The following is a 22,917-nucleotide window of genomic DNA, read 5'->3' as shown; positions in this document are numbered from 1 at the left end:
CGCGTTAAGAAAACGAAAGATGAAGTTTTGTGGAGATGTTTACAGAGGATTTCAAAAGGGGGAAAAGCTGGAAGAAGCCATTTCCAGAAAGTCTCCAGCAGGGGGCCTCCGGAGGGAACGGCTGTCTCCTGGGATGGAGCGAAGCGTAGATTCGATGTATCAGGGCATAGGATGCCTTTTACCTGATTTGTAGGCAAGGGTTTCAAGGAAGCACAAAGATGTGACCTCCTGGGGACTAAGCTGCTAATGAGGATGCAAAGAAAGGCGCCTGGGACTCTTACCAAGGAGGGAGGGGCTGGAAAGAAACAAAGTTCTTTTAAAAATAAACAGCATACCTTTTAAGATGTGGCAGAGCAAGGCTCTGGGAAGGCTTGGGTGAGCCCACTCCCCCAAGGGGCAACATTCCCCAGGGGAGCATAAGAGGAGACCCCCCCCCCACCTTCCCCAGCAAGACCCCCCCGCCTCCCGCAGGAGAAGAAAACAAAACCCCAGGTAAACCCAAAGGCGCTCTGCATCCTGTGCTTACCCCTTGACATAAATCTTCTGCAGGAAAAAACCTAGTGGCCCAGTGAAAATTCAGGTTGCCCCTTACTGTTTGCTTTTGTAGGACCAAGTGGGGGAAAGGGACCTTTTTCCTTTCAGACTTGCAGCATTTGAAAGTCACTATCGATGTCTGGGTTTCCCTTCGGATTTCGCATCCCTTCTCCCGTTTACATAGAAGCGGCTTCAGAATTTTCCCTGGTCGTCTCCCCAGAGTCAAACGTGTGAGTCAGTGATGAGAACTGTTTCTCTTTTTCCCCGTCGAGAGGACAGTGTGCTCAGAAGTCACGACTGCGTCCTGATTTACAGACCGGAGCCAGAGGGCGACGAGAACCGCGCTGCGGCCGGAACGTGATCGGACTCGCCACCCAGATGCTGCAAGCGAAGCGGCCGGGACAGGGCCCCACGTGCTGCCCCGGCGGCCGGCCGGAGGAGAGGGCCTGTTTTCCGGAGGATGGATGCGTGGAAGAGATGGAGAGAAGGAGGTGTTTTCTGGAAGAGACTTCTAGTGAGCAGGATTCGAGGTCCGGAAAGAACCAGGTAACCGTGCTAATTAAGGCTCCTCTGAGGGGCCGTTCTCGCTAAAGCGGTACGTTCCTTAGACAGCTTTCAGCTGTCACCGGGCGGAATGAAGGACCTTTCCCGAACAGGCAACTTGCACTTTGTTTCCGGGAGGCCCGCGTGAGGGGTGAGGACCATTCGCAGGCCCTGGCGTGGGCGGCCCTCCCCGCGGCCGCCCCGCAGCCGCCCTGCAGCCTGTCGAGGATGCGTGGAAACCCGCGCTGCCTCTGCAGGCTGGCGTCCCAGCCTGGGTTTGGGCGCGGATCGGGCGGGCTGTGGACCGTGGCGTCGGAGTCAGGGACAAGCGAGCCTTGCCTGACGGCCGCCGCGGCCTCGCAGGCCCCGTTCTAGCTGCGGGCTCTCCGGCCAGGACTGTCCCGACCCAGGGGCTGCCTGGCGGAGCCGTGGGCCCGTCGCTGCAGGAAAAGCGAACGTACAGCGAGCCGCGCGCGGAGGACCTGTCCCCAGCGGGGGCGGAGAGTAGGAGTCGGTCGGCAACGCCGCCCCCCAGCTCGGGGCGGGGGGGGGGTCCCCATGCGGTCCCCGTCCCCGGCAGCGCCCCTCCCGCCACCGCCCGGCTGGGCCTCGTTGGGTTCCCTGGCGCTCACGTCCGCCTCGCGTTCTCGGCTGCTTTCCTGGTAAAGGCTCCGAATAGGCACCAGGCATGTTTGCGCAACGACAGGTGTATTTCAGTGAGGTCGGCCTTCCGGCTGAGCGCGGGGAATCATTGTCTTTAATCATCCGAGGAGGGGATCGTTGTGAGGCCAGTTTGGGAAACGTCCCCCTCTGTCCAGCTGCTATTCGGGAAAACCCTCTGCGGGTGGGAAGGGCGCTGCTGAGGAGGAGACAGAGAAACACAGCCACGGATTCGAAGGCCAGAGGGTCCTTTCACTGTGCGGGACCAAGTGTAGGAGGCAGAAGGACTGAGTCAGGGTGAAACTCAGGTGTTTTGAGGCTTCCACTCTTCCAGGAAGTCAACATTTTTTTTCTTTTTTTTTTTCATTTTTAAAAGTTGTTTTTATTGAAGTATAGTTGATTTACAGTGTGACAATTTCTGCTCTACAACAGTGATTCAGTTATACACGCATCCATTCTCTTTCAGGTTCTTTCGCCAGGTAGACCATCACAGACTCTTGGGCAGAGTTCCCTGTGCTGGACAGCAGGTCCCCACTGGCCAGTCACTCCATAGACCTCAGGGTGCCCGTGCCAGTCCCAAGCCCCCAGTCCATCGCTCCCCGGCGTCAGCCTCTTGTTCAACAAGCCCCAAGAGGAAATTCCCACGGGCAGAGTTTAAGCAGGTGCCAGGGCTTCCTCATGAGGCTGCTTACAACCAAATGAACCACACAAGGATTTCCCTTCCTGTTCTTTAATTTCTGTAGAGCAGAGGAGACAAAATATTCTTATAATTTTCAACTAGCCAACTGCTTGTAATCGTTTCAGTGAATTTGCTTATTTTCCCAGGACTGTTCTCCAGGTTCTGCGATATGATTTTTGTAAGCAGGCGGCATCTTTAAAGAGCGAAAGCAGGACTATCAACATTTTTAGAAGTTTCTTTTGCGATGAGCCGCTCCTGAGTTTTAGGGGACACCGTTGGTTTGGTGTCCCCTGTGTGACCTGGGCCTCCTGGCGTGGGCCCTGCAGTCACCGCTGTGTGGAAGGTGGGGAGGGACGGCCATATGTCCCATTCAGTTTCTCCTTGGTACGTGGCTGAGGGCCCAGAGATGTGGCAGTAAATTTCCCCGGCTCCCTCCCTTGCCTGGCAGGACGACGGGCACACAGATGGGAGGCGAGGAGCTCGCCTTTCTGTGTCTGCCAAGGCCACAGGGCCCCGGCTGCCCAGGGCGTGGGTGCCAGGCAGCCAGCAGGCCTTGGCAAGGGTGCATGGAGAGGGCTCCCAGCAGCTCCGATGTCCTCAGGAATGCAGACAGAGCTAGGCCGACCCGTCTCCGTGTCCCACTGGGGCCACGGGAAGTCGTTACGGCACCGCTCTTTTCTCTCCGGGGCCGCAAAAAGATGCCTGCCGTGTTTTTCTCCACGTCTTCTTTCTCCTTTCTCCCTTTCCTCCTCGAGGAGATCAGCACGGCTAATCATAGTGGAAACCCTCCCTGCGCCGCATGAAAAGGATTTACCCCCAGTTTCAGGCGCTCTAGTGACATGGACACTGCTTTGAAGGCTTGATGTGCAATTTCTTGCTGGAAGAGTCCTTTCTCTTCCAACAGGACAAATTATGCATTCAGCAGCTTATATTTGTGAAGCTCAGAGGCTGATTCTTTTCCTGCTCTTAACCCAGTTTTTCTTTTTTTTTTTTTCATCCTTTTAGGGCCGAACCTACAGCGTATGGAGGTCCCCAGGCTAGGGGTTGAATCAGAGCTATAGCTGCTGGCCTACACCACAGCCGCAGCCACAGCAACGTCAGATCTGAGCAGCGTCAGTGACCTACACCACAGCTTACGGCAACACTGGATCCTTAACCCATTGAGCAAGGCTAGGAATCAAACCTTCCACCTCATGGATACTAGTTGGGTTCGTTTCTGGTGAGCCACCAGGGGAACTCCAGATCTGAGCTGCGTCTGTGACCTACACCACAGCTCACGGCAACGCCAGATCCTCAACCCACTGAGTGAGGCCAGGGATGGAACCTGTATCCTCGTGGATGCCAGTCAGATTTGCTTCTGCTGGGCCATGACTGGAACACCTTTTTTTTTTTTTTTTTTTAAATCAAGTTTTTCTATTTCAGTCATTTCTCCTCCTCTGGATTTATTTTTAACTCTCTTCTTTTTTCCCCCTACTTCATTTTTTGTTGAATTGATTAAATACCACAGATTCTACTCTTCCCCATGTTTTGTTTCTTTTTCAACTTCCTTTTAGTTTTGTTTTCGAATGACCTTCTCCTCGTATATTCTAGAGGGTGTCCCAAGTGGCTAGATAGTGTAGGTGTTTAAAAGCCTTGAGCAGATACGTCGTAATAAACTAGATCCTAAGCCACTCGATATGGTGTTGAGATAAAGTAAAACTCAAATAGTCGGTCAGCCCCACGAGGGACGGGTTTAAGAGCTTCCGTGTTTACGCCGTGGACTCATGATAATGGCGCTCGGGACTGCTGTTAGTGTCCTTTGACGCAGCCAAGTCCAGGTCTTCCTCCCTCGTTAGTTCCCCGCCGTCCACGTAAATAGCCCTTGTGCTGCACTTCCCTCAGATCTGATTTGCTGGCTCATACACTCGTGCCCACGCACATGCAGGCACACGCACACACACCGTGTGCTTAGTGGAAGACCAGGGAGCCAGATAGTGCTCTCAGGCCACCAGAGTCCACTCTCCTGCCTGCTCCTGTCTGCTCCATTGATGAAACTCATTCCTGCTTTTCATTTTTTATTTGTATTTTACTTTATTTTTTAGGGCTGCCCCCGTGGCATATGGAGGTTCCCAGGCTAGAGGTCTAATCGGAGCTGTAGCTGCCGGCCTACCCCACAGCCATAGCCACAGCTACAGCCACAGCCATGCCAGATCTGAGCCGCGTCTGTGACCTACACCACAGCTCACAGCAATGCTGGATTCTTAACCCACTGAGCGAGGCCAGGGATTGAACCTGCAACCTCATAGTTCCCAGTCGGATTCCTTTCCGCTTCTCCACGACGGGAACTCCCAGTCCTGCTTTTTATGCCTGAGGTTGTGTGTAATCATCTCCTCTGGTCCCTCCCCAGCCTCCCCCACAAGCCCCCAGCCCCCTCCCCTCCACCCAAAAGGTGTGGTCCCCAGGGGCAGAGGGGAAGCTGTGGGCCAGGAGTGGGGACAGCTCCACGGGGGTGGGTCCGCAGCCTCTGGAATGGTTAAGTGCCTGGTACAAATGCTCCAAAGGCCAAACCATAGAATATTGAAGAACAGGACACGAGGAGGCAAGAGTGGGCTGGAGCAAAGCGCGGTGCTCCCTATGCCTTGGCAGTTGGCGCATGTAATGGCAGGTGGCATTTCTTGTCGAGCGGCTGTGAACTTGTACCATCACTCGTGGTCACGGTGACTATAATTTCGATCTCAAAATAAGCTAGCTGGGGGTGGAGGGCTTGTGATTTCACCTGCGTTCGCCCACCCCTTCTCTGCTCCCCACCCGCCCTGGCAGCCGCCCAGCCACAGGGACAGATGCCAGTTTCCGTGGTGCTAATGGCCCTTGAACTGGGGACAAGCGCCTTCCCGGTGGTGTCACTTGTCGCCAGCCGGTCTCCCTGTGCCCCTGCACCTGTTTCAGATCTGTCACCCGGGCCATCATATTTTTCCTTTTAAAGAGGAGAATTATCCGTTGACGGTGTAACTGGAAACGTCTCCCGCAGGACCCGGCAGCCCCACGCCTCCTCCCCCGAGCAGAGTTCATGCTTAGGGACGTGCTGGTGCCGGGCCTGGGGAGGGACAGCGACCATGGACGTATCGCTCAGAAGAAAAGAAGTCTGGATCATAGGTAGCGTGTGCCTTCTCTCGTCTCCTGTCCTCTGGCGCGTCCTCCGGTCCATGATGACACCGGGAGGACACAGACAGGCACCTGCTCTTGAGGACACCCAGGTAGTAATGTCATCACTTTTAACTGTGATGGGTCCGCTTCGCTGTCCTGTCTGAATGTTTCCAGCCAGGGAGTGGGCTTGCCCAAGCAGATGGCATGCATGTCCCCTCTTAATCCCTGCCCAGGATGGCCGTCTTAGGGAGTTGGGAGAAGAGGCAAGAGGCACATTTTGACATTTCAAACTCTTCTTCGACTTTCGGGGAACCTGGAGGCAGCCATACCTGACGCATGCTGAAGTTGGCCATCTATTTTTGTCTGAGAGAGCTAAAAATAATGTCAGCGTCTCTTCTTCTCCTACTTCTATGTGACTTATGAAAATTAAATGACACAAAAGCAAAACGTCCCTGCCCCCTTTTTAAGAAGTCTCTGCAAAAGCAGAATCTGAAGAGTGAGCCCCTCTTCTGACCACGCTGCTGTGCGAATGGCCTTCTGGGCTTTTCCTTTGCACGGTTGCCCTGTGATGCCATAGCTATTCCAGGGATGGAACTCAGTCAGAAAAAGGAGAATTCTGAAATAAGAGAAATTTTTTTTTTTTTTGGTCTTTTTGTCTTTTTTGTTGTTGTTGTTATTGTTGCTATTTCTTGGGCCGCTCCCGCGGCATATGGAGGTTCCCAGGCTAGGGGTCTAATCGGAGCTGTAGCCACCGGCCTACGCCAGAGCCACAGCAACGCGGGATCCGAGCCGCGTCTGCAACCTACACCACAGCTCATGGCAACGCCGGATCGTTAACCCACTGAGCAAGGGCAGGGACCGAACCCGCGACCTCATGGTTCCTAGTCGGATTCGTTAACCACTGCGCCACGACGGGAACTCCTGAAATAAGAGAAATTATTCAGATTCTAAGGACAGCAGCACTTCCCAAGAGAAGGAAAATGAGCTCTTTCTATATATTTTATTCTTTTATCACTTAGCGTAGGATGTGTTATTTGTAAGACAATAGAAGGCAGTTTAGAAAATACTACAGAAAGTGTTCTGAGTCACTGATTGACAGGGGTGTCCCCATTTTTTTTGGCCATTTCTGGGGCCGCTCCTGCTGCACATGGAGGTTCCCAGGCTAGGGGTCGAATTGGAGCTGTAGCCGCCGGCCTACACCACAGCCACAGCCACGCCAGATCCGAGCCGAGTCTGTGACCTACACCACAGCTCACGGCAACGCCGGATCTTTAACCCACTGAGCGAGGCCAGGGATCAAACCGGCAGCCTCATGGTTCCTAGTCGGATTCCTTAACCACTGAGCCACGATGGGAACTCCGGGTGTCCCCATTTTTTCATCACTTTCTACCCATCCCAGGGACACCCAGCTGTATTCTGCTTGGCCAAGCCCCTCCTGTGAAATCCTCGTGCCACAGATGTCCTCTGCCGCCGTGGACGTGTGTGTGCAGGTCTGTCTGTGCTTTGCACATAGAGTAGGATGTTTTCTCTGCTCCTACAGAATCAGTCTCTCCCCCTGAGAGGTGATACTGCCCCATTGAAAAGGCATAATTTATAGTTAAAAAAATTCCTCAGGAGAGTTGGGCCTTGTGTCCCTGTGTCTGCACATAAATACCTTGTTTGTATCTTACTCAGCCGGGAGCCGTCAGCTCCGCGTGCTGTGGCGCTCAGAGGAGCCCACTCGACAGGCAGGCTGCTCGGTGGCCCCGCGCCTCTCCGTGGACCTGGCCCAGTGCGTGTGGTCCTGCTGTTGCCCACGCCTGAACCACGCTGGGCTCCCATGGGAGGCACTGGAGCCTTCACCTCCACGTGGAAAGGAATGAGTTAATTCCCAGCCGGGAGATGTGGCTTCCAGGCGTTTTTCCCAAAGGATAGGTCAGCAGATGGATGGGCTGGTTAGGAATGCTGAGGGTGTGTTCTTAAATAAAGTGTAGCTTTTAACTGTAAAGAAAATGCCTCTGAAATCAGATTTACAGCACATCCCCTCTTCCCCCATTGCTAATGGTCGTTTAGAAGTGGGGCAACCTCTGGTCTTAGACGTTCCTGCGGGCACGGCGTTTAACAGCTGCCTTCTCAGGGCTTCAGAGAACCCCATCTGGATGCTGGTTTGCATCCAGGACGTGAGACAATTGACAGGTTCTCCAGCGCACGGGGCGCGATCCCTGCCGTGAGAGGGTCTGGGAGCCCCAGGCCAAACACAAAGGAGATGCCTATCTATGTTTGTGTTATTGGGGACCCCAGAATGATTAAACTCATGATAGGTCTATGTTACTGGCTGCAATGGGAGAGAATATCCTCTTCTCTCTCTGTAGAAGTTAAGTCGCTGTAACAAAGTACGTAAATGTTGCAGAGCCAGTCTTGGTTCTTAAGGAAGAAAATGATTAGCATCCTTGAACATGAAATTCCCAAGTACAGCTGACCAGACCATGTCCTTATCCACCCTCCCGAAACGTTATGGTTGTAAAGTCACATTTCTCTTTCACGTCGCTTTTGCTCACACCCCCGTCACGGTTCTCGCTCTGTCTTCACACTCCTAGTTGATTCTGTCATTTACTAAGTCCTTAACAAATTTTAGCAAATCAAGACCAGAGCGGGCTCACCGTTTAGATATGCTTATTCCAGAATTTCAAATACACAGCAGCACGCACGTATATAAATTTTTTAAATGGTCTGTTAGTTTGCAACCAAAGATCACTCCACACTGCTAGTAAGGAGGCGCTGCCAGGTCAGCAGGTGGACGCTGGCCTCAGGACACTGTGTCCAGGTCTTGGTCCTGGGCCCCTGGCCACCTTGGGCTTCATTTCTCACCCTCTGCCCAACATGTAGCAGTGATAACAAAGGCGGGGGTGAGGAGCAGGCAGCAGGGGAAGAGAGGCCCAGAGCCCCCGCTCTAGACCCAGACCCACAGAAAACCCCCCCACAGGTCAGATGACCTGGGGCCCCTCACGTGCTCCCGCTGTTGCTCCTGAGGCCATCAGAAGGTGGAGCCGGCCGGGAGCCTTTGTGCAAGGCTAGGATTGGCACTGGGGCCTGGGAGTTGAAGCAGGGATGCCCCACAGGTCGAGGCGCCAGACAGGACAGCCTCAGCGGATGGAGGTGGGGGGTACCATCCATCGCCCCTCTCGTTGGTCCAGGGCCGTCGTGTCTGGGTGAACTGCACACGTCATGAGAACTTTGCATCAGAGAAAGTGTCCGATCTGCTAGTCCCCTGACTGGGGACATGCCAGGCACCCACTTGGATGCCAGCTGGGACCTGGCGCTTGGGCGTGGCTCCTGGCTTTGTCCACAAGGACCTGGATGAGCATGAGTGCGGCTGCTGTGGCACTCCCATGACAATGGGTATGAAAGGCCTGTGTCTTGGGGCCCAGGAGGGACCCTGGAAGTAAGTGCATCCAGCCCCTGCCTGGGGAGAATTTGAAGCCCAAGAGAGGTACAGCAGACTGGCCCCCGATTCCAGGGACAGCCCCTCCCCCAAAGACAGCCACGCCCAGGCTGCTCTGCACCCGCTTTCTCGTCAGAGGGCCGGGCAGCCCTTGGCGTGGTTGCTGTCAGGTTCAGTACAGCGGCTACAGGGCAGGCCTGGGCCAGCGGGCAGAGGCCCCACAGGCCCGCGGCCTCCTGTCTTGGCACCACCTCTTCCTGACCGCTACCCCCTGCTCTGGGACTGACCCCCTCTCCCCGCACCCCCACCCCAGGCCTCAGGCTGGGGGCTGGGAGTCTGAGCTCCAGAGGGGGCCTGGTGTCAGGAGATTCTGCAAAGAGGCAGAGACCAGACCGGAAGTGAGGGTGGGTGAGCCCCTGTGGTTTGCCCAGTTGACCTTTAGCCTGTGGGGTTTGCGCCCCACATGTGAGCAGTGAACACGGCTGTTGGCTTTTCCTGTCCTGGTGCTTTTCGTACTGTTCCCGGTTTATCTGAACTGACTTAGGACGGGGCAGGCATAGAAATGAGCTATGAAGACAGGATTTTAGTTCCTGAGCGGGGCAAGGGCCCCACCTTCTGTGCGATGCTTTATGCCGGCCCATCCCCTGCCAGCCTGCGACCCTAAGGTGGCTTTCGCGCTGTTGCTGTGGGTGGGGCAGCGCCCGGCAGGGGCCCTGGGGTGTAGCAGGCAGGCAGTCACCTTGGCAAGCGCTGCTCTACCCTGGGCCTGTCCCAGGTGCCTGTCTGTTCCGGGCCCACGTCCAGCTTGGGTGTCCTTGAGTCCAGCAGATGTGTGGTTCGCGGGGCGGTTTGCGCGCCCCTGGACACCAGGAGGTAGGAGAGGAGGCGACAGCTGGAGATGGAGATTTTTCTTGGAGCTGCCAAGTGACTCAGAGCTGTTGAAGGCCCCACCCTCCTGAGTCTCTCAAGCCCCTTCTGTTCTCTGGAGGGGGGTCGTTCATCACACCGCCCAGCCTAAGCCCCAAGGGAGGTGCCCATGCCCCCAGGTTTTCCCAAATAGCTGGAGAAGGAGAGGCCGGGCCGGGCAAGGCGACGCCTGGGGGGCTGCAGTGTCCCCGGGACCAGCAGCTCTCAAAGTGAGGACTCCCGTCATTGCATTTTACCTACTTAGGATTTATGCTTTAAACGAGGCTCTATTTATTGAGCTATTTTCTTGAACAATCAGGTAAATGGCGCTCGCTGGCCTGGGGGACCCTCAGGCGCTCAGAGGTCGCACCGCAAAACCGTTTTCAGAGTAATTCTAACTTGCGTTTGCCTTTTCCACTGCGCCGTCCTCTGTGCTGATGACGAAAAGGCGATGGTGGGAGAAACTGCTGCGCCGCCGCACAAAATCCAGCCGTGGCACCAGGGGGCGCTAGTCGTCAGGGCGCTTACCGCCGCGCACGCGCAGCTTTTGTTTTTTAGAGAGCCTGTCTTCCTTAGGAAAGTACTCGGTGGAGCAGGAACGTAAATGCGTTTAATCAGCCTGTATCAGAGTCTAAGTGTCCCTGTAAATCTCTGTGTCTGGATTCGATGTTATTTACTCGGGGAGGACCACTGAGCTTCCACTGCAAAAAGATCCTCCCGTCATCCAGGCCGAAGGCAACTCCGTCTGGAGGGCAGACCCTGCGGGCCCAAAGTCCAGAGCCGTTTCACCTATTGGTGGTCAGTAGTGGGCTCAGAAAGAGGCAGAATCTGATGAAACAAGGCCACTTGTTTGGAGGGTGTGTAGTCTGCAGCTCAGCGCGCTTGCGCAGGTGTTTGTGCCTGGGTCTGCCTGTAGACTGCGGGCAACCTCTCTTTATCTCAACACTTAGAAACGGAAGTGCGAGCGTAAAACTTCATATCCTGTAACCCTCTAGAGCGGGTTGAACTGCTGTGATACTGCGGGTAAGTTCCCATATTCTCAAGGCTGTGTTTGCATTCTGCTTCTTTTGCATTTTCTGAATGGCTGCACCCATGGCATATGGAGGTTCCTGAGCCAGGGATTAAATCTGAGCCACAGCTGCCACCCATGTCACAGCTGTGGCAACGCCAGGGATCAAACCCGAGCCTCCATAGTGACCTGAGCTGCTGTCGTCGATTCTTAACCCACTGCACCATAGCAGGAGCTCCTGTGTTTGCATTTTGCCTACTTAGGATTTATGCTTTAAATGAGGATCGATTTATTTACTCTTGTGATTTAACAAACAGGTAAATGGCCCTCACTGTGTGCCAGGCTCTGCTCTAAGCACTTTGCAAATATGAACTCACTTAAACCCTTTGGGTACCACCCCGATGGGTACTAGGGGTGATAAAAATAGTCACCAGCATTCGTATGTGTTCACTGTGGTCCAGGCGCCGTGCTGAGCACCCTTCATCCCAGTTACTCCTCACAAACGTCCCACGAATTTGGTATAATTATTTTCTCCATTTTACAGATGAGTAAACTGGGGTGTCGTGAGGTCAGGAACTCCCCAAAGTCAGCAGTTACACACCATGACCCCCCTTTTTGAACAGATTAGCTTGCCCAGTGCATGAAACAGGTAATCCCGTTCATTTGTAGAACATTTAACGGGAATTTATTTTTCAGGGATGAACCGTTAGGTGTTGGAGAACCACCTCTGATGAGTTTTCTAGGGACAGTTTGCATTATCCTCCCTTTATCTGAAATTCACTTCACCTTTGGTGAATGCTTTGGGTTTTGTTCTGTTTCTTTGCACAGACTCAGCCGGACCGGGTGGATAGATGAAAACGGTCTGGTTTCACTTTCCGCAAAATTGAGGCTCTTCCCTGGAACCCACGTAACAGAGACCTCCAGTGGGAGGGAGGTGCGAAAGTTCCCGCAGCCCTGCAGTGAAGTCCCAACACCTCTGGCTAATCCTTCCGACTGCTTTAAGGACGTTTTTTTAGGGAGCTCCCTGGCGGCCTAGTCGTTAGGACTCAGTGTTTTCCCTGCTGCGGCCGGAGTTCAGGCCCTGGTCTGGGAACTGAGATCCCACATCAAGCTGCTGCACGCAGTGGCCAGAGATTTTTTTCAATGAATAAATTATTTAGTTGAAGTATGGTTGATTTTCAATATTGTATTAATTACAGGTGTACAACATAGTGATTCAATGTTTGCATAGATTACACCCCACTTAAGGTTGTTATTATGTCCTTGTTGCTCATCTACTTTCCCATAGTCGTTTGTGCATCTTAATCCTAAGCCCTTATTTACCCCTCCCCCTCGCGCTCTCCTTTCTCCTCACCACTATCTGTTAGGAAAACAGATATTTTCCTAACCTCTGTTTGTGAGTTTGTTTCTGTTTTGCATATACCTTCATATTTATTATTTTTTACAATAAGTCATAACATACAGTACTTGTCTTTCTCTGTCTGACTTATTTCACCAAGCATAATATCCTCTGTGTCCATCCATGTTGTTTCAAATGGCATTATTTTGTCCTTTTTTATGGCTGAGTAATATTCCATTCTATACGTACCACATCTTTGTCCATTCATTTGTCGATGGACCTTTAGGTTGCTTCCATGTCTTGACTATTGTACATTGTGCTGCAGGGAACATTGGGGTAAATGTGTTTTTTCAAAGTAGAGTTTTTGTTTTCTTCAGGTGTACACCCAGGAGTGGGATTGCTGGATCATGTGGTGGTTCTGTTTTTCGTTTTTTGAGGCATCTCTGTACTGTTTTTTACTGGTGAGCAGCTGGTTCAAACCTGACACAGGTAGAGTTTGCAAAGATTCACAAACACTCGAGTTACAACCGTTACCGTCACCGATACAACAAAAGGGCAGGAGAGGTCCCACTGTGCCCTGTCAGGACCTCCGCCGCCTGATATTTCCCATGGGGTGTGACCAGGCCCCACTCGCCCAGCTGTCGGGTCCCCTGGGAAGCTGCCTGCTTCCCCTCCCGGCCACTGACCCTCCTGACAACCGTCCCTGCCCCGAGCTCCGAAGGCCACCCAGGGTTCACCTGGAGCCATGCGTTCTGTGAAGTTGTCTGGGGATGAAGGAAGGATGGACACTCACCAGGCACCATGTCTGAGCTGCAGCCTGTCCAGCAGCAGGTGACCGCTCACAACCCAGCTGCTGTTTCCAGTTATTCGGTGTCAACGTTACCTGTTTACGTGATCACCTCACCTCGTGGGGGTTAACAGCCGTCTCTTCTCCCCAACACTCGATGGTGGAAGTTCACGTGCATCAGGCCGCTCCAGGCTCTGAGAGGTGGGCCTGCAGAAGCAAAGGCAACAAGAGTGGCGCCCGGGGAGCATCCAGGAGGCGTTAACGCACGTCTGAAACCTTATTCGCATTGATAGTTAATCCCAAGAGCTCCCAGGGTTTATTTGATGCTGAAGGCTCTGCTTCCTGACTCATACTCACATCTCCAGGCGCGGCAGGTGCCCCTTGGGGAATGCTGGTTTAGAGAAAACCCGTGAGCGCCTTAGGCGTCAGAGCCCTGGGTGCAGAGCCCCGTGGGAGCCCTCACTGCCTGTGTGCCTCAGTCTTTCCACTTTGGTTCAGCCAGGTGGTGCCATGATGCCAGGCCGGCAGGAAGAGTGGGAGCGGGAAGTTTGCTGCAGCTGTTAGCAGCTGGCGTGGCCTGGCGCAGAGATGCCATCCCACATTCAACTTCTCCTCCCTCTTCTTCGCTCTTCACAGCTTGCCTCATTCTTCCCCCTCCTCTGCGTCTTTAGGGATCCTTCTGTCCTTCCAGGTCAGATTCTCATCCCGTCGGAATGCGCTGGATTCCAATCTGACCTCCCCAGGTGGCACTGACCGCGTCACCCTTTGAGCACACGGATTAGATACCCTGTGCCGTTTGTGTGGGTCTTTGGGGTGCCTTCTCTGGGACCTACCTCGCCTTTGGGCTCTGCTCCTAGAAAGCAGTGGCTTGTTCCCTGACTCTCTTTGTATCCTTCACGGCGTTTTCATTTGTGTCCTAGTTCTTAACGGCACAGTCTCGGGACAGCTTCGAGGTGAGCATAACATCAGTTTACTTACTTCAAGTTGTCGCGCAGACTAATGAGTGGGGCCAGCCTCTAAGGAGCAGCGTGTTTGGAATAAGATCAGCGTTGGACGCTCTCCCCAGGAGGATGTACATCAGGGGAGCTTTAATCGCCCCTAGGTCGCGGAGTCGCCTGTGAGCGCTCAGTGTGATCCCGTGTGCCCTCGCCGTTTACCCTCGATCAGCGTCCGTGGCGGGAGGACAGCTGTGGCCCGGACGCCTCTGCCTCATCCTGCCACCTCGTCCTCTCAAGGTGGAATTCCTCTATCGGCTTGTGCTCTGAAAGGGCTCATAACAGAGAGTAGAAACTGTTCACCACGAGGGCTCTAAAACGGGGTCGTGATGATCATTGTACAACCAGAAATGTGCCAAAATTCACTGGTAATTAAAAAAAAAGAAGAAAAAGCAACGAGGGCCGAGAGGCATTGCGTAGATCACAGATTCCTAAGTCCGTTCTGAGAGTCTTTATCCAAGAGAGAGTAAGTTGATTTGAACGTAGCTTTTATTTGCTTGTTTCTTTTATGTCGTCTGATCTTCCACGGTTGCTGTTTTCTGTGTGCCCAAGGTGGTCATTCGTGACAAACCAGAGTCCTCTTACGCCCAGAGTGGGACGTCCATGGCTCTCGCCAGCATCCCCTGGGAGCTGGTTTGCGATGCAGCTTCAGGTCCTACCCAGACCTGCTGGGTGACAAGGTCCCTGGGTGACTCTGCATATTAAAGGGAGAGAGGCACCACAATATTTGTTAACTCCCGTAATGGAAAAATGAAAGATTAATTGAAGTTTACTGTAAAAAAAATGCTTAGAGAAAAAGGAAACATTGATTACTGCAGGTGATACGTGCTTATATACACGCACACACACACACCCCCAGAATGCCTGTGCGTGTGTGTGCACGTGTGTGTGCACGTGTGTGTGTTCCTTCCAGGGATCTGTCAGGCTGCTCCTTGGAAACCAGGCAATGTCCCTTCTTGAACATTTAAAGGACATATTTTCCGTGGTAAAGTAAATATGCTAATAATAGTTCTTTCTGTTGGATTTCCTGACAGACAAAATACAAGGCTTGTACTATGGCCATTAGATAAGCTGGGCTGGGGGACTGGTGAGGTCCCGGGCATGGCCCGCCTCCCCTGGACTGTCACTGGGCTTCTCAGAGTGGGTCTGGGCCTCGGGTCCTCGCCCCTTTGAAAGGTGGTGGCCGGTGGTGAGACACAGTGTCACGGAAGCTCAGTGATCTGCCCGTGTCGTGTGTACCGGGGCAGGGGATCATCCGAGAGATTCGTCTTGTGACCGAGTCGCTTCTGCAGATGTTTCTAGGGTGCAGACCTGAGCACGGGTGGCGTGAGGCGGCCGGAGCCGTTGTAGCTGCTCTTGCAGGTCTGAGGGTGGCCCTATTTCCCAGGGTCAAGGGCAAATGTTACTGGGTCTGGAGCTCGTGTTTGGTCCACGCAGGCTGGCCGGTTGCACGTTGCCCAGCGCCCAAGAGGGAGAAGGGCCTGTCTCTGCGAATAGTGACAGCCAGGCCGACCTTCCTTGAATCAACTTGAGAAACGGAATGAAATCCAGCCCAAGTGCTATCATCCCGAGACACAGCCACAAATAGAAGGAGGGAGCGTGTGGGGACAGAGGGTCAGGGGAGGTGGCGACGAGAGTTTGGGAGGACAGCCAGGTGCAGGTGGAGTGAAGGCCAGGCTTTCTGCCCTGCGAGGTCACTTTGAGCTGAGGCGAGCACCGGTGCCATCCCTGTGGCCCTTCCTGCCACACGCTCGAGGCTCCCAGTTTCAGGGCCACCCTCCCAGAATCTTGGGTCCACACCTGCCCTCAAGGCCAGCGGCCTCGGGGTTCCCTGAGTGTGGCTGGCACAGAACAGCCATCCCGGGGCGCTGGGAACGGGCCAGGGAGCTCTCCAGACCAGGGCCCAGCTCAGACGGGCGCGCTGGACCGTGGGCCCAGGTGGGGATTTCTGTGACCAGAGAGGCCAGGGCTTGTGCCCAGCTGCTCAGGCCCAGGGGAGGGACTTACTAAGGGCCTCCCATGCACCCAGACGCCCGCCAGGGTCTGCAGAGGAGGACAAAGAGCCCGGCGTGCCTGGCTGTGTGACCGTGGCACAGACACACCCAGACAGCGTGGCCGTCCTTAGCCCTGCACCCCCCGCACACAGCGAGCGCTCGAGGAGCTCCTGGTTTAGTTGAGGTCGGAACCCGATTGTGTGAGCGGAAGCCAACAGGATGGGCCGTCGAATCTGCTTCCTGGGGGTCGGTGGTGATTCCCCAAGAATCCCTCTGCCTTCGCCTGGGGGTGCAGAACGGGGCCGCCCCAGGCCGTGGCCGGCTGCCTGCTGACCCCTCACTGCCGCAGGAGGGCAACGTCATGGCTAGCTACTGTGACGGTCACTCTGTCTTTGCTGCCACTTTCCTTTCCTGACCAATCCCCGTACAACGCCAACTTCAGAGCTGACTCTCCAGGTCCTTTTGGAGTAAAAGAAACTGGGTACTCAGAACTGGGATCTCTGGGCCTGGTGTTTGTCCACCGCCCTGCTGTTCCCTGAGCTCCCAGTGGGTGTGTGTGTGGGGGGAGGCTGGACACCGTGGTGAGTAATGGCCAGGCCCCCCACGCCCCCACAGTCTTACAGAGCAGTCAGGTCTCGAGGGCAGGGCAGACGCGGGGGGATTACCAAATCTGCTCGGATTCAGGAAGGTCTCTGTCTCTCCTGCCTTGGCCCTGAAGGATGGGCAGGAACAGGGCCAGGACAGCATACAGGAGGCGCTCAATAAAGGCGCAGCGTGAAGGAGGGAGGAAGCAGAGGGGGTGGGGAAGGCGGCCCTCGCAGACCTCCCAGCCAGAGCTGAGCGGAGGGCAGGGGCCCTTCAGGCCGGAGAGCAGTGTCCCCCTCCCCACCGCCCCAAGTTAGCTCTGGAGGCTCCAGGGCACCCCCCCCCCAGGACTTCTTAGAAGTGAATTTATACCCGGTGCCATTTCCCTTCCTTCTGAAATTACCATTGCTATAATTTTTGTACGTTTTGGGGGAGTAGAAAGCATTACTTAGTCTGGTTTTCCATGTAACCCCTTCTGATGACTGCCCTCCTTTTAAATACTTTCTTTTTTTTCCAGGCGATCCAGCCTGAATTAACTTTTCTGTGAGAAAAGGTCTTTCGTGGTTTATAAATTTTAATGCAGGATGCTAAGTGCCAGGATATTTTTGGACCACAACCCGGGCTTTAACCAGCCTCCCTGGACGATGAAACGAGACGGGCCTGGGCCGCACCTGGACACGGTGGCTCTTTCATCGTCCACGTTCAAAGTCATGACACCTCCTGGCTTAACCTCAGGACGTCAAGAATTTTCTTTTAAAAATCTGTTTCCTGGAAATGGGTCTTTGCTGTGCTAATGGGTAATTTTTCACTTCATATGTTTTTAAGGTGCATAAATTCTATTTTTTTCCCCTTGCAAATGAAAAAACAACCCAGGGTATGGAGGGCACCGTGAGAGCTCCTCTGTACTGAACAGAACAGGCCGTCCCTGACCTGGGATTTAAATATTCCACTAGCCGCTTGGGAGTCGCACACTGCTCCATTCATCCTGTGCTCCCCCCAGACACTGGACTGGTTATTTTGATGGAAAATGCTGAGTAAGAGAATGGGGCCTGAGAATTAGCCTCTTAAGTAAACTCCAGAGTCTTCATCCACGGAGGGACCTGCTTCTGTGGCCATTTAGGTTTTTTTGGTTTTTGTTCTTTTGCTTTTTGGGCTGCACTGGCAGCCTGTGGAAGTTCCCAGGCTGGAGGTTGAATTGGAGCTGCAGCTTCTGGCCTACGCCACAGCCACACCAGATCCGAGCCACGTCTGTGACCTACACCGCAGCGCACAGCAGTTCCGGATCCTTAACCCACGGAGCGAGGCCAGGGATGGAACCCACGTCCTCCTGGATCTGGTCGGGTTCGTTACCACTGAGCCACGGTGGGGACTCCCGTTTAGGGTTCTTTGTTCACCAGGCAGTTAAGGAAAGCTGTTTTTTGTTTGTTTGTTTGTTTTTCCTGTGTTTTCTTCCCCTGCGCCGAGCAGTCCCCCTCACTCCAGCTGGCAGAGGTTCCCTGTGCAAAACTTAAAAACCACTCCCTCTGGGCAGGTAGATTTTCGGGACCTTCTCCCTTGTCCTGGGCAGGGGGCCGACACCACGGCCAGCTGGTGACGCTGATTGGAGAGGTCCCTTCTGGGGGCTCAGCCCCGAGAGCACCTGTGTTCGACCCCAGGCAGCTGTGTCCAGGTGTGAACCACACACCGTGCACGTCTGGCTGGCCCGCGGATTTTGTTCTTAGCCAGCCAGCCATTCCTTCTCGCCGATATATCTTATTCCTGAGACTCTAAGTAACATACCGTGTTTGTGAAAGAGCGGGGCGGGCTTCCTGGTCAGGCGGTGCTTGAGGGGGAGGGAGCACCTGCAGGTCCCGCCTGCTCTCCACATGGACAGGGGAAGCTCCTTGGGGCCCAGGGGTCCTGCGGGGGAGCAACTGCTGGAGCCACCCTCCTGGGTCAGTGAAAAATCCCAGAGACTGCTGCCTCCAGGGGAGGTTTTAATAGGCTCCTGTGTAGTTTGTCAAAAACTGCTTTCCCAGGGTCTTCGTGTGTAAATGCTGACAAACGCCCAGGGGGAGCCTCCTGGAAAGACACAGAAGGGGGCTTTCGGTGCCCAGAGGTTCGAGTCTCTAAAACCTGTCTGATGAACCGAGGCCCACCATCTGGCCCGGCCAGGCTGGCCCGGAGTCCTCAAGAGGGCATCTGCTCAGCACTGTGCGGGGCGGTAGAGGGGCAGATACAGTTCAGACCCCCAGTGAAATTTGAATTTCAGATGAACAAGGCATCATGTTTGGCATATGTGTGTCCGTATAATATCTGGGACGGACTTATCCCCCAGAGTTACCCGGTGCCTTTCCAAGCCTCAGATTTCACCAGGCCTCCTGCATGTTCAGTTCCACGGTGACAGGGCAAGGCCTGTGGGTAGGGCTGCCCCAGAGGCGCTTTGGGACTGAGAGCTGACGCTGGGACCCGGGAGCCAGGTGTGTGCACAGCTGGTGGGTTGGAAAGAGGAAGGAGAGAGGGCGTGTGTCCCCTGCTGGGGCACCGGTGTCCTTACAGTGCTGGGGGTGTCCCAGCCCAGCGGGGAGGCAGGGGCAGGGACAGAGCTGCAGATGCCAGAGGCGGGTGGGGCTGTGGGCACTGTGTGTGGTCGCCTGCCGGGGGAGGGGGGCCAGAGAGGGGCCCCCTGGGAGGTGGGGGCTTGATGGATTGACTTGAAGGTCAAGAAGAAACAGATGTGAGTGTCCGGGTTCCCACGTTGGTGAAGAGAAGCCAGGAGGGTGCAGAGGACTTTGGGTCCCTGTGACAACCCGAGGGGGAGAAATGCATCCTGCGGCCCCTGCTTGGCCCTGAGGCCCAGCCTGACCGGGCGTGTGGGGCAATGAGGCGAGTGGTAGGGAGAAGGGGGCCCAGCATCCGGTGCCTCTTGTTGGGACTCTGTGGTTCAAACTGCGGTACTGGTTACCTTGAAAAACAGACGTGGGCTCTGCTGCTTATGACGCAAGTGACCTTGGAGATGCCACCAAACCTCTCTGTGCCTTGGTTTACCGGTGTTGACTGGTGGGGAAAACAGCCAGGCCGTCGTGGGTCCTCAGAGAGTGGTCTCTCCCTTGGTTCCCGAGCCCCACTCCACACCTGTGACGTCAAATTTCTGATGATTCTGAAATTTTGGAAACCCTGACTTTTGTTTTCTGTGAACGAATGCTGTCCTGGGGTGGGGGGCGTCTCTGGGGCACAGGGGAGCACCCCCCCTGGCCCGGGCCACCCCCTTTCCTGGCGTCTCCCCCTCTTCTCAGTTTTCATGTTTACCCCGTTGGGGGGACGCTCCAGTGCCTTGCTCCTTCCTGTGGCCTGAATCATGGCAGCCCAGACTCCAAACGCCTTGTGTTTGAGTTGTGTTGGGTCTGTTTTGTTTTAAAGGGCGGCAGCCCTTGACTTTGGTTTAGTTAATGGAGCCCGTTCTCGAATATTCATGAACACCAGGAAGAGCGAATGCTCCTTGCTCCTGGGTGCCACCCGTCTGCCTACACCCTGTGCTCCCCGCCCCCTCCCCACGGGAATGTCACAGGTCCCCATTTCAGGTAGCACAGCAGCCTGTGACTCGTCTCAATTCAGTGGGCCTGGAGGTGCACACTCCTGTCTTAGGATGTGTGCCTGGGAGGTTGCTTGAGCCTGAATCGCCGTCTGGTTAATCACACGGTAATTACCTGGGACGCCAAGCCGGGGGTCCGGGGCCCTTTTGAGCCTCGCTGCTTGTCCCCGCGTCTCGTGTAGCAGCCTGACAGCCCCCCGAGCTGGAGTGAAGGGCCACAGGGAGAGCACGTCAAGGGTGGCATCCCCTTCCGCAGACACCTGACACGGAGACCTGGCTTCACGCACGCCACTCACCTGCGGTCTCGAAAACTGAAACCCCTTCCTGGGAAATGGCTCCGGCTCCATGAGGGACCCCCACCTCTCCCCTGCTTCTCTGCTTTGGATCTGAAACCTGAAACCTTGTGCTTTTTTTTCCCTCAACGTCTCGGTACCGTCTTGGGGCGCTCACCAGCAGTGTGCTGAATCCACTGGGGAGGCTGGTTCCTCCCAGCCTTTTCAGAAAGGTCCCAGTGCCCCTTAGCGCCTGGGTCACGTGTGCACCTGACCGCAATGGAAGCCCCTCACCCTCAGGCACTCCTTCCTCCTCGGTGAACCCTTAAGGTCGTGTCTTGAAGCTCAGAGGCCAGGCGGGCTAACCTCGATGTACAGGGAAGATCTTCCAGCGCTTAGGTCCTTCCAACCGGAACAGGCTCCTGGAGACGGCGGGAGGCTGGGACTGTGTGTCCAGGCGTTGGGAAGGGACTGGAAACGAGAGACCCTCAGCGATGCCTCTCCCAACAGGAGGAGTGCGGCTTCTGTTGGGAGCTGAATTTTGGTGTCTCTTCCCTCAGGACTCAGGAGGGTAGCAACTGACCATCAAGGTCTAAAGAATGAATTTCTGAAGCGTGGTTTTTACTTGGCAAAAAGAAAAAAAAAAAAAAAAGCTTTATTCTTCCATGCTCCCCCAGGGCTCTCCTGGCCTTTATTTCACTCCTCGGCTGGGGTGACAAGGCCCCAGGCACCTCTCTCCTTCAGCTGGGGTTTGGCTCCCCCTTAGCTGGGTCAAAGTTGAAGCCCCTGTTTCGGGGCCCCCTTGGGTCTGAACCCTCTGGGATTCCTGTTGTTTTTTCTTAACTACCCCTGCCTGGAGCAGGCCCCCCTGCCTGATCCCCAGGAGCAGGAACACCAGGACCCAGGGTCAGGGACTAGGATGCCCCTGCAGTGCCCCTTGTGGGTCCAGCGGATGGCACAGGTGCTGGTTGAGGAGTGGACACGCCCTTCTTGGCTGCAAGGTTCTGATGGAGGGCGAACAGCCCAGTGTGATGGGTATGGAAACACAAAATCCCTTTGTGGAGAAGAGCCCAGAAAGGGCGAGACTCCCGCGGGCTGGCGGCCTCAGGAAGGCGTCTGTGTCCCGAGACGCCTGGAGCCAGAGGCACCCACGGCCCCACCGCTTCCACCTGAGCTCCTGGTGCAGCTGCAAGAAGCCAAACCCATAACTCTACGAGGTGCCCTGGCCGGGCGAGCGTGAAGAGGAAGTGCGGGAACTGAATCTAAACGAGGCGCCAGCGCAGACCCGGGGGTGCCAGTGGGGCCACAGAAGCTCAGAAGAAGGCCCCCCACCCTGGCACTTCTGAGGGACCTTCGCATCCTCTGTACTTGGAAGGTTTGCATGTTGAGGTGCTTGAGCAAGTTTGTTTCAACTTCAAGCTTTAGAATAAACTCTTTCCAATGCTCAACAGGGTTGGGAAAGGCTACGTGTAAGACCTTGCTTAATCTTCCAAATAATTCTTAGAGTTCACATAATTTTTTTTAATCAAAGAAGTGGAAATTTGAGAAGGTGGTGTGTCAGTGAAAAACTGTAAATTATTCAGTGTAAAAGTGAATTATTAAGGTGCTATAATTGGATTTCAATTATCATGCTAAAATTGGGGCAGTCCACTCATCATTAAAACGTAGGAAATACATAAACATCTTTTTAATTAAAATCTTTATATTTTTCATATTCATTTTACATTCACAACCTTTAAAGAGTCATAAAGTCCTACAAAGATTTTCATGAGAAATATCAGTCCCACCCCTCTTGTCCCTGTGCCCCCCCATCGCAGGAAAACCTTTTCATTTGTTTTAGCTGATTCTTCCGATTATCTCCGTATGTCTAGAGAATGTGTATCCTTTTTCCTTTTTCATGTTTAGGCTCTTGAAACGAATGGTGTAGACAGAAAGGAGAGGACTGGGTCTCTTTCGTCTTCTACCTCCACCCCTTTCATGCACACCCGTTAGGTCCTATTTCTTGTCCTTGTTCTCCCAAATTAGTCATATCATAATGTTTGGTTAAAAATTTCTGTTTCAAGACATTTTGAAAATTTTATTCACGTGATTCTGAAAATTCTGTTCATGACCGAGAGCCATGTAGTGTGCAATGGTGAATTTTCATTTTCTGCTCAGCCCTTTCTTTCCCCTGTAATTCTTGATTGCCTTTAATTTTAAATTTTGCTTCACTTTTAAAAGCACGTATCATGGTGCAAAGCCAAACTTTCTATTCACTGTCTAAGTCCTTTCCACAGGCCTTCAGGTATTTTTGGTATCCCCCCAGTTTCAGCTTCCTGCAGAAACCCCTGCCAGCGACCCGAGCAGGCTGGTTTTCCACCCCACCTGAAGCACAGCCGAAGTCCCGGGCTTTCTGTGCCCATCAGTCTGGAGAATGCACCTCTGATGGATCCTTTGCGTTTCCGTCTGCTTTACTCCTGTGTTTAGACGGAACATACCTTCCAGTAATTTCCTAATGTA

At 54.1% G+C, this 22,917-nt stretch overlaps 1 protein-coding gene across 25 annotated transcripts in view; it reads left to right on the top strand.

Moving 5' to 3' along the window:
- MYLK4 (myosin light chain kinase family member 4) overlaps positions 1-22,917 on the top strand; it is an 89,937-nt gene that overhangs the window by 17,157 nt on the left and 49,863 nt on the right. For 7 of the 25 annotated variants that reach the window (XM_084967208.1, XM_084967207.1, XM_084967209.1 and 4 more), the window contains one exon: positions 809-1,080. The exons of 3 other annotated variants lie outside the window; for them this stretch is intronic. In XM_084967208.1, the coding sequence (XP_084823334.1) occupies positions 913-1,080 (168 nt within the window). In that variant the 5' untranslated portion in view covers positions 809-912. Of the gene's footprint in view, positions 1-642; positions 765-806; positions 1,081-5,378; positions 5,650-10,415; positions 10,890-22,917 lie in introns of those variants that run through there. 15 more of the 25 variants (XM_084967200.1, XM_084967205.1, XM_021100110.2 and 12 more) reach the window with 8 other exon arrangements.

The sequence above is a fragment of the Sus scrofa genome, chromosome 7, assembly GCF_054392235.1.
Source record: "Sus scrofa isolate SSC_HxYL_T2T_F1_AM1 chromosome 7, Sscrofa_HxYL_maternal_Yorkshire_Landrace_v2.0, whole genome shotgun sequence".
Taxonomy (NCBI): Eukaryota; Metazoa; Chordata; class Mammalia; order Artiodactyla; family Suidae; genus Sus; species Sus scrofa.
The sequence above is the reverse complement of the archived record's forward strand: the minus strand, read 5'-3'. Positions and strand labels throughout refer to the sequence as shown.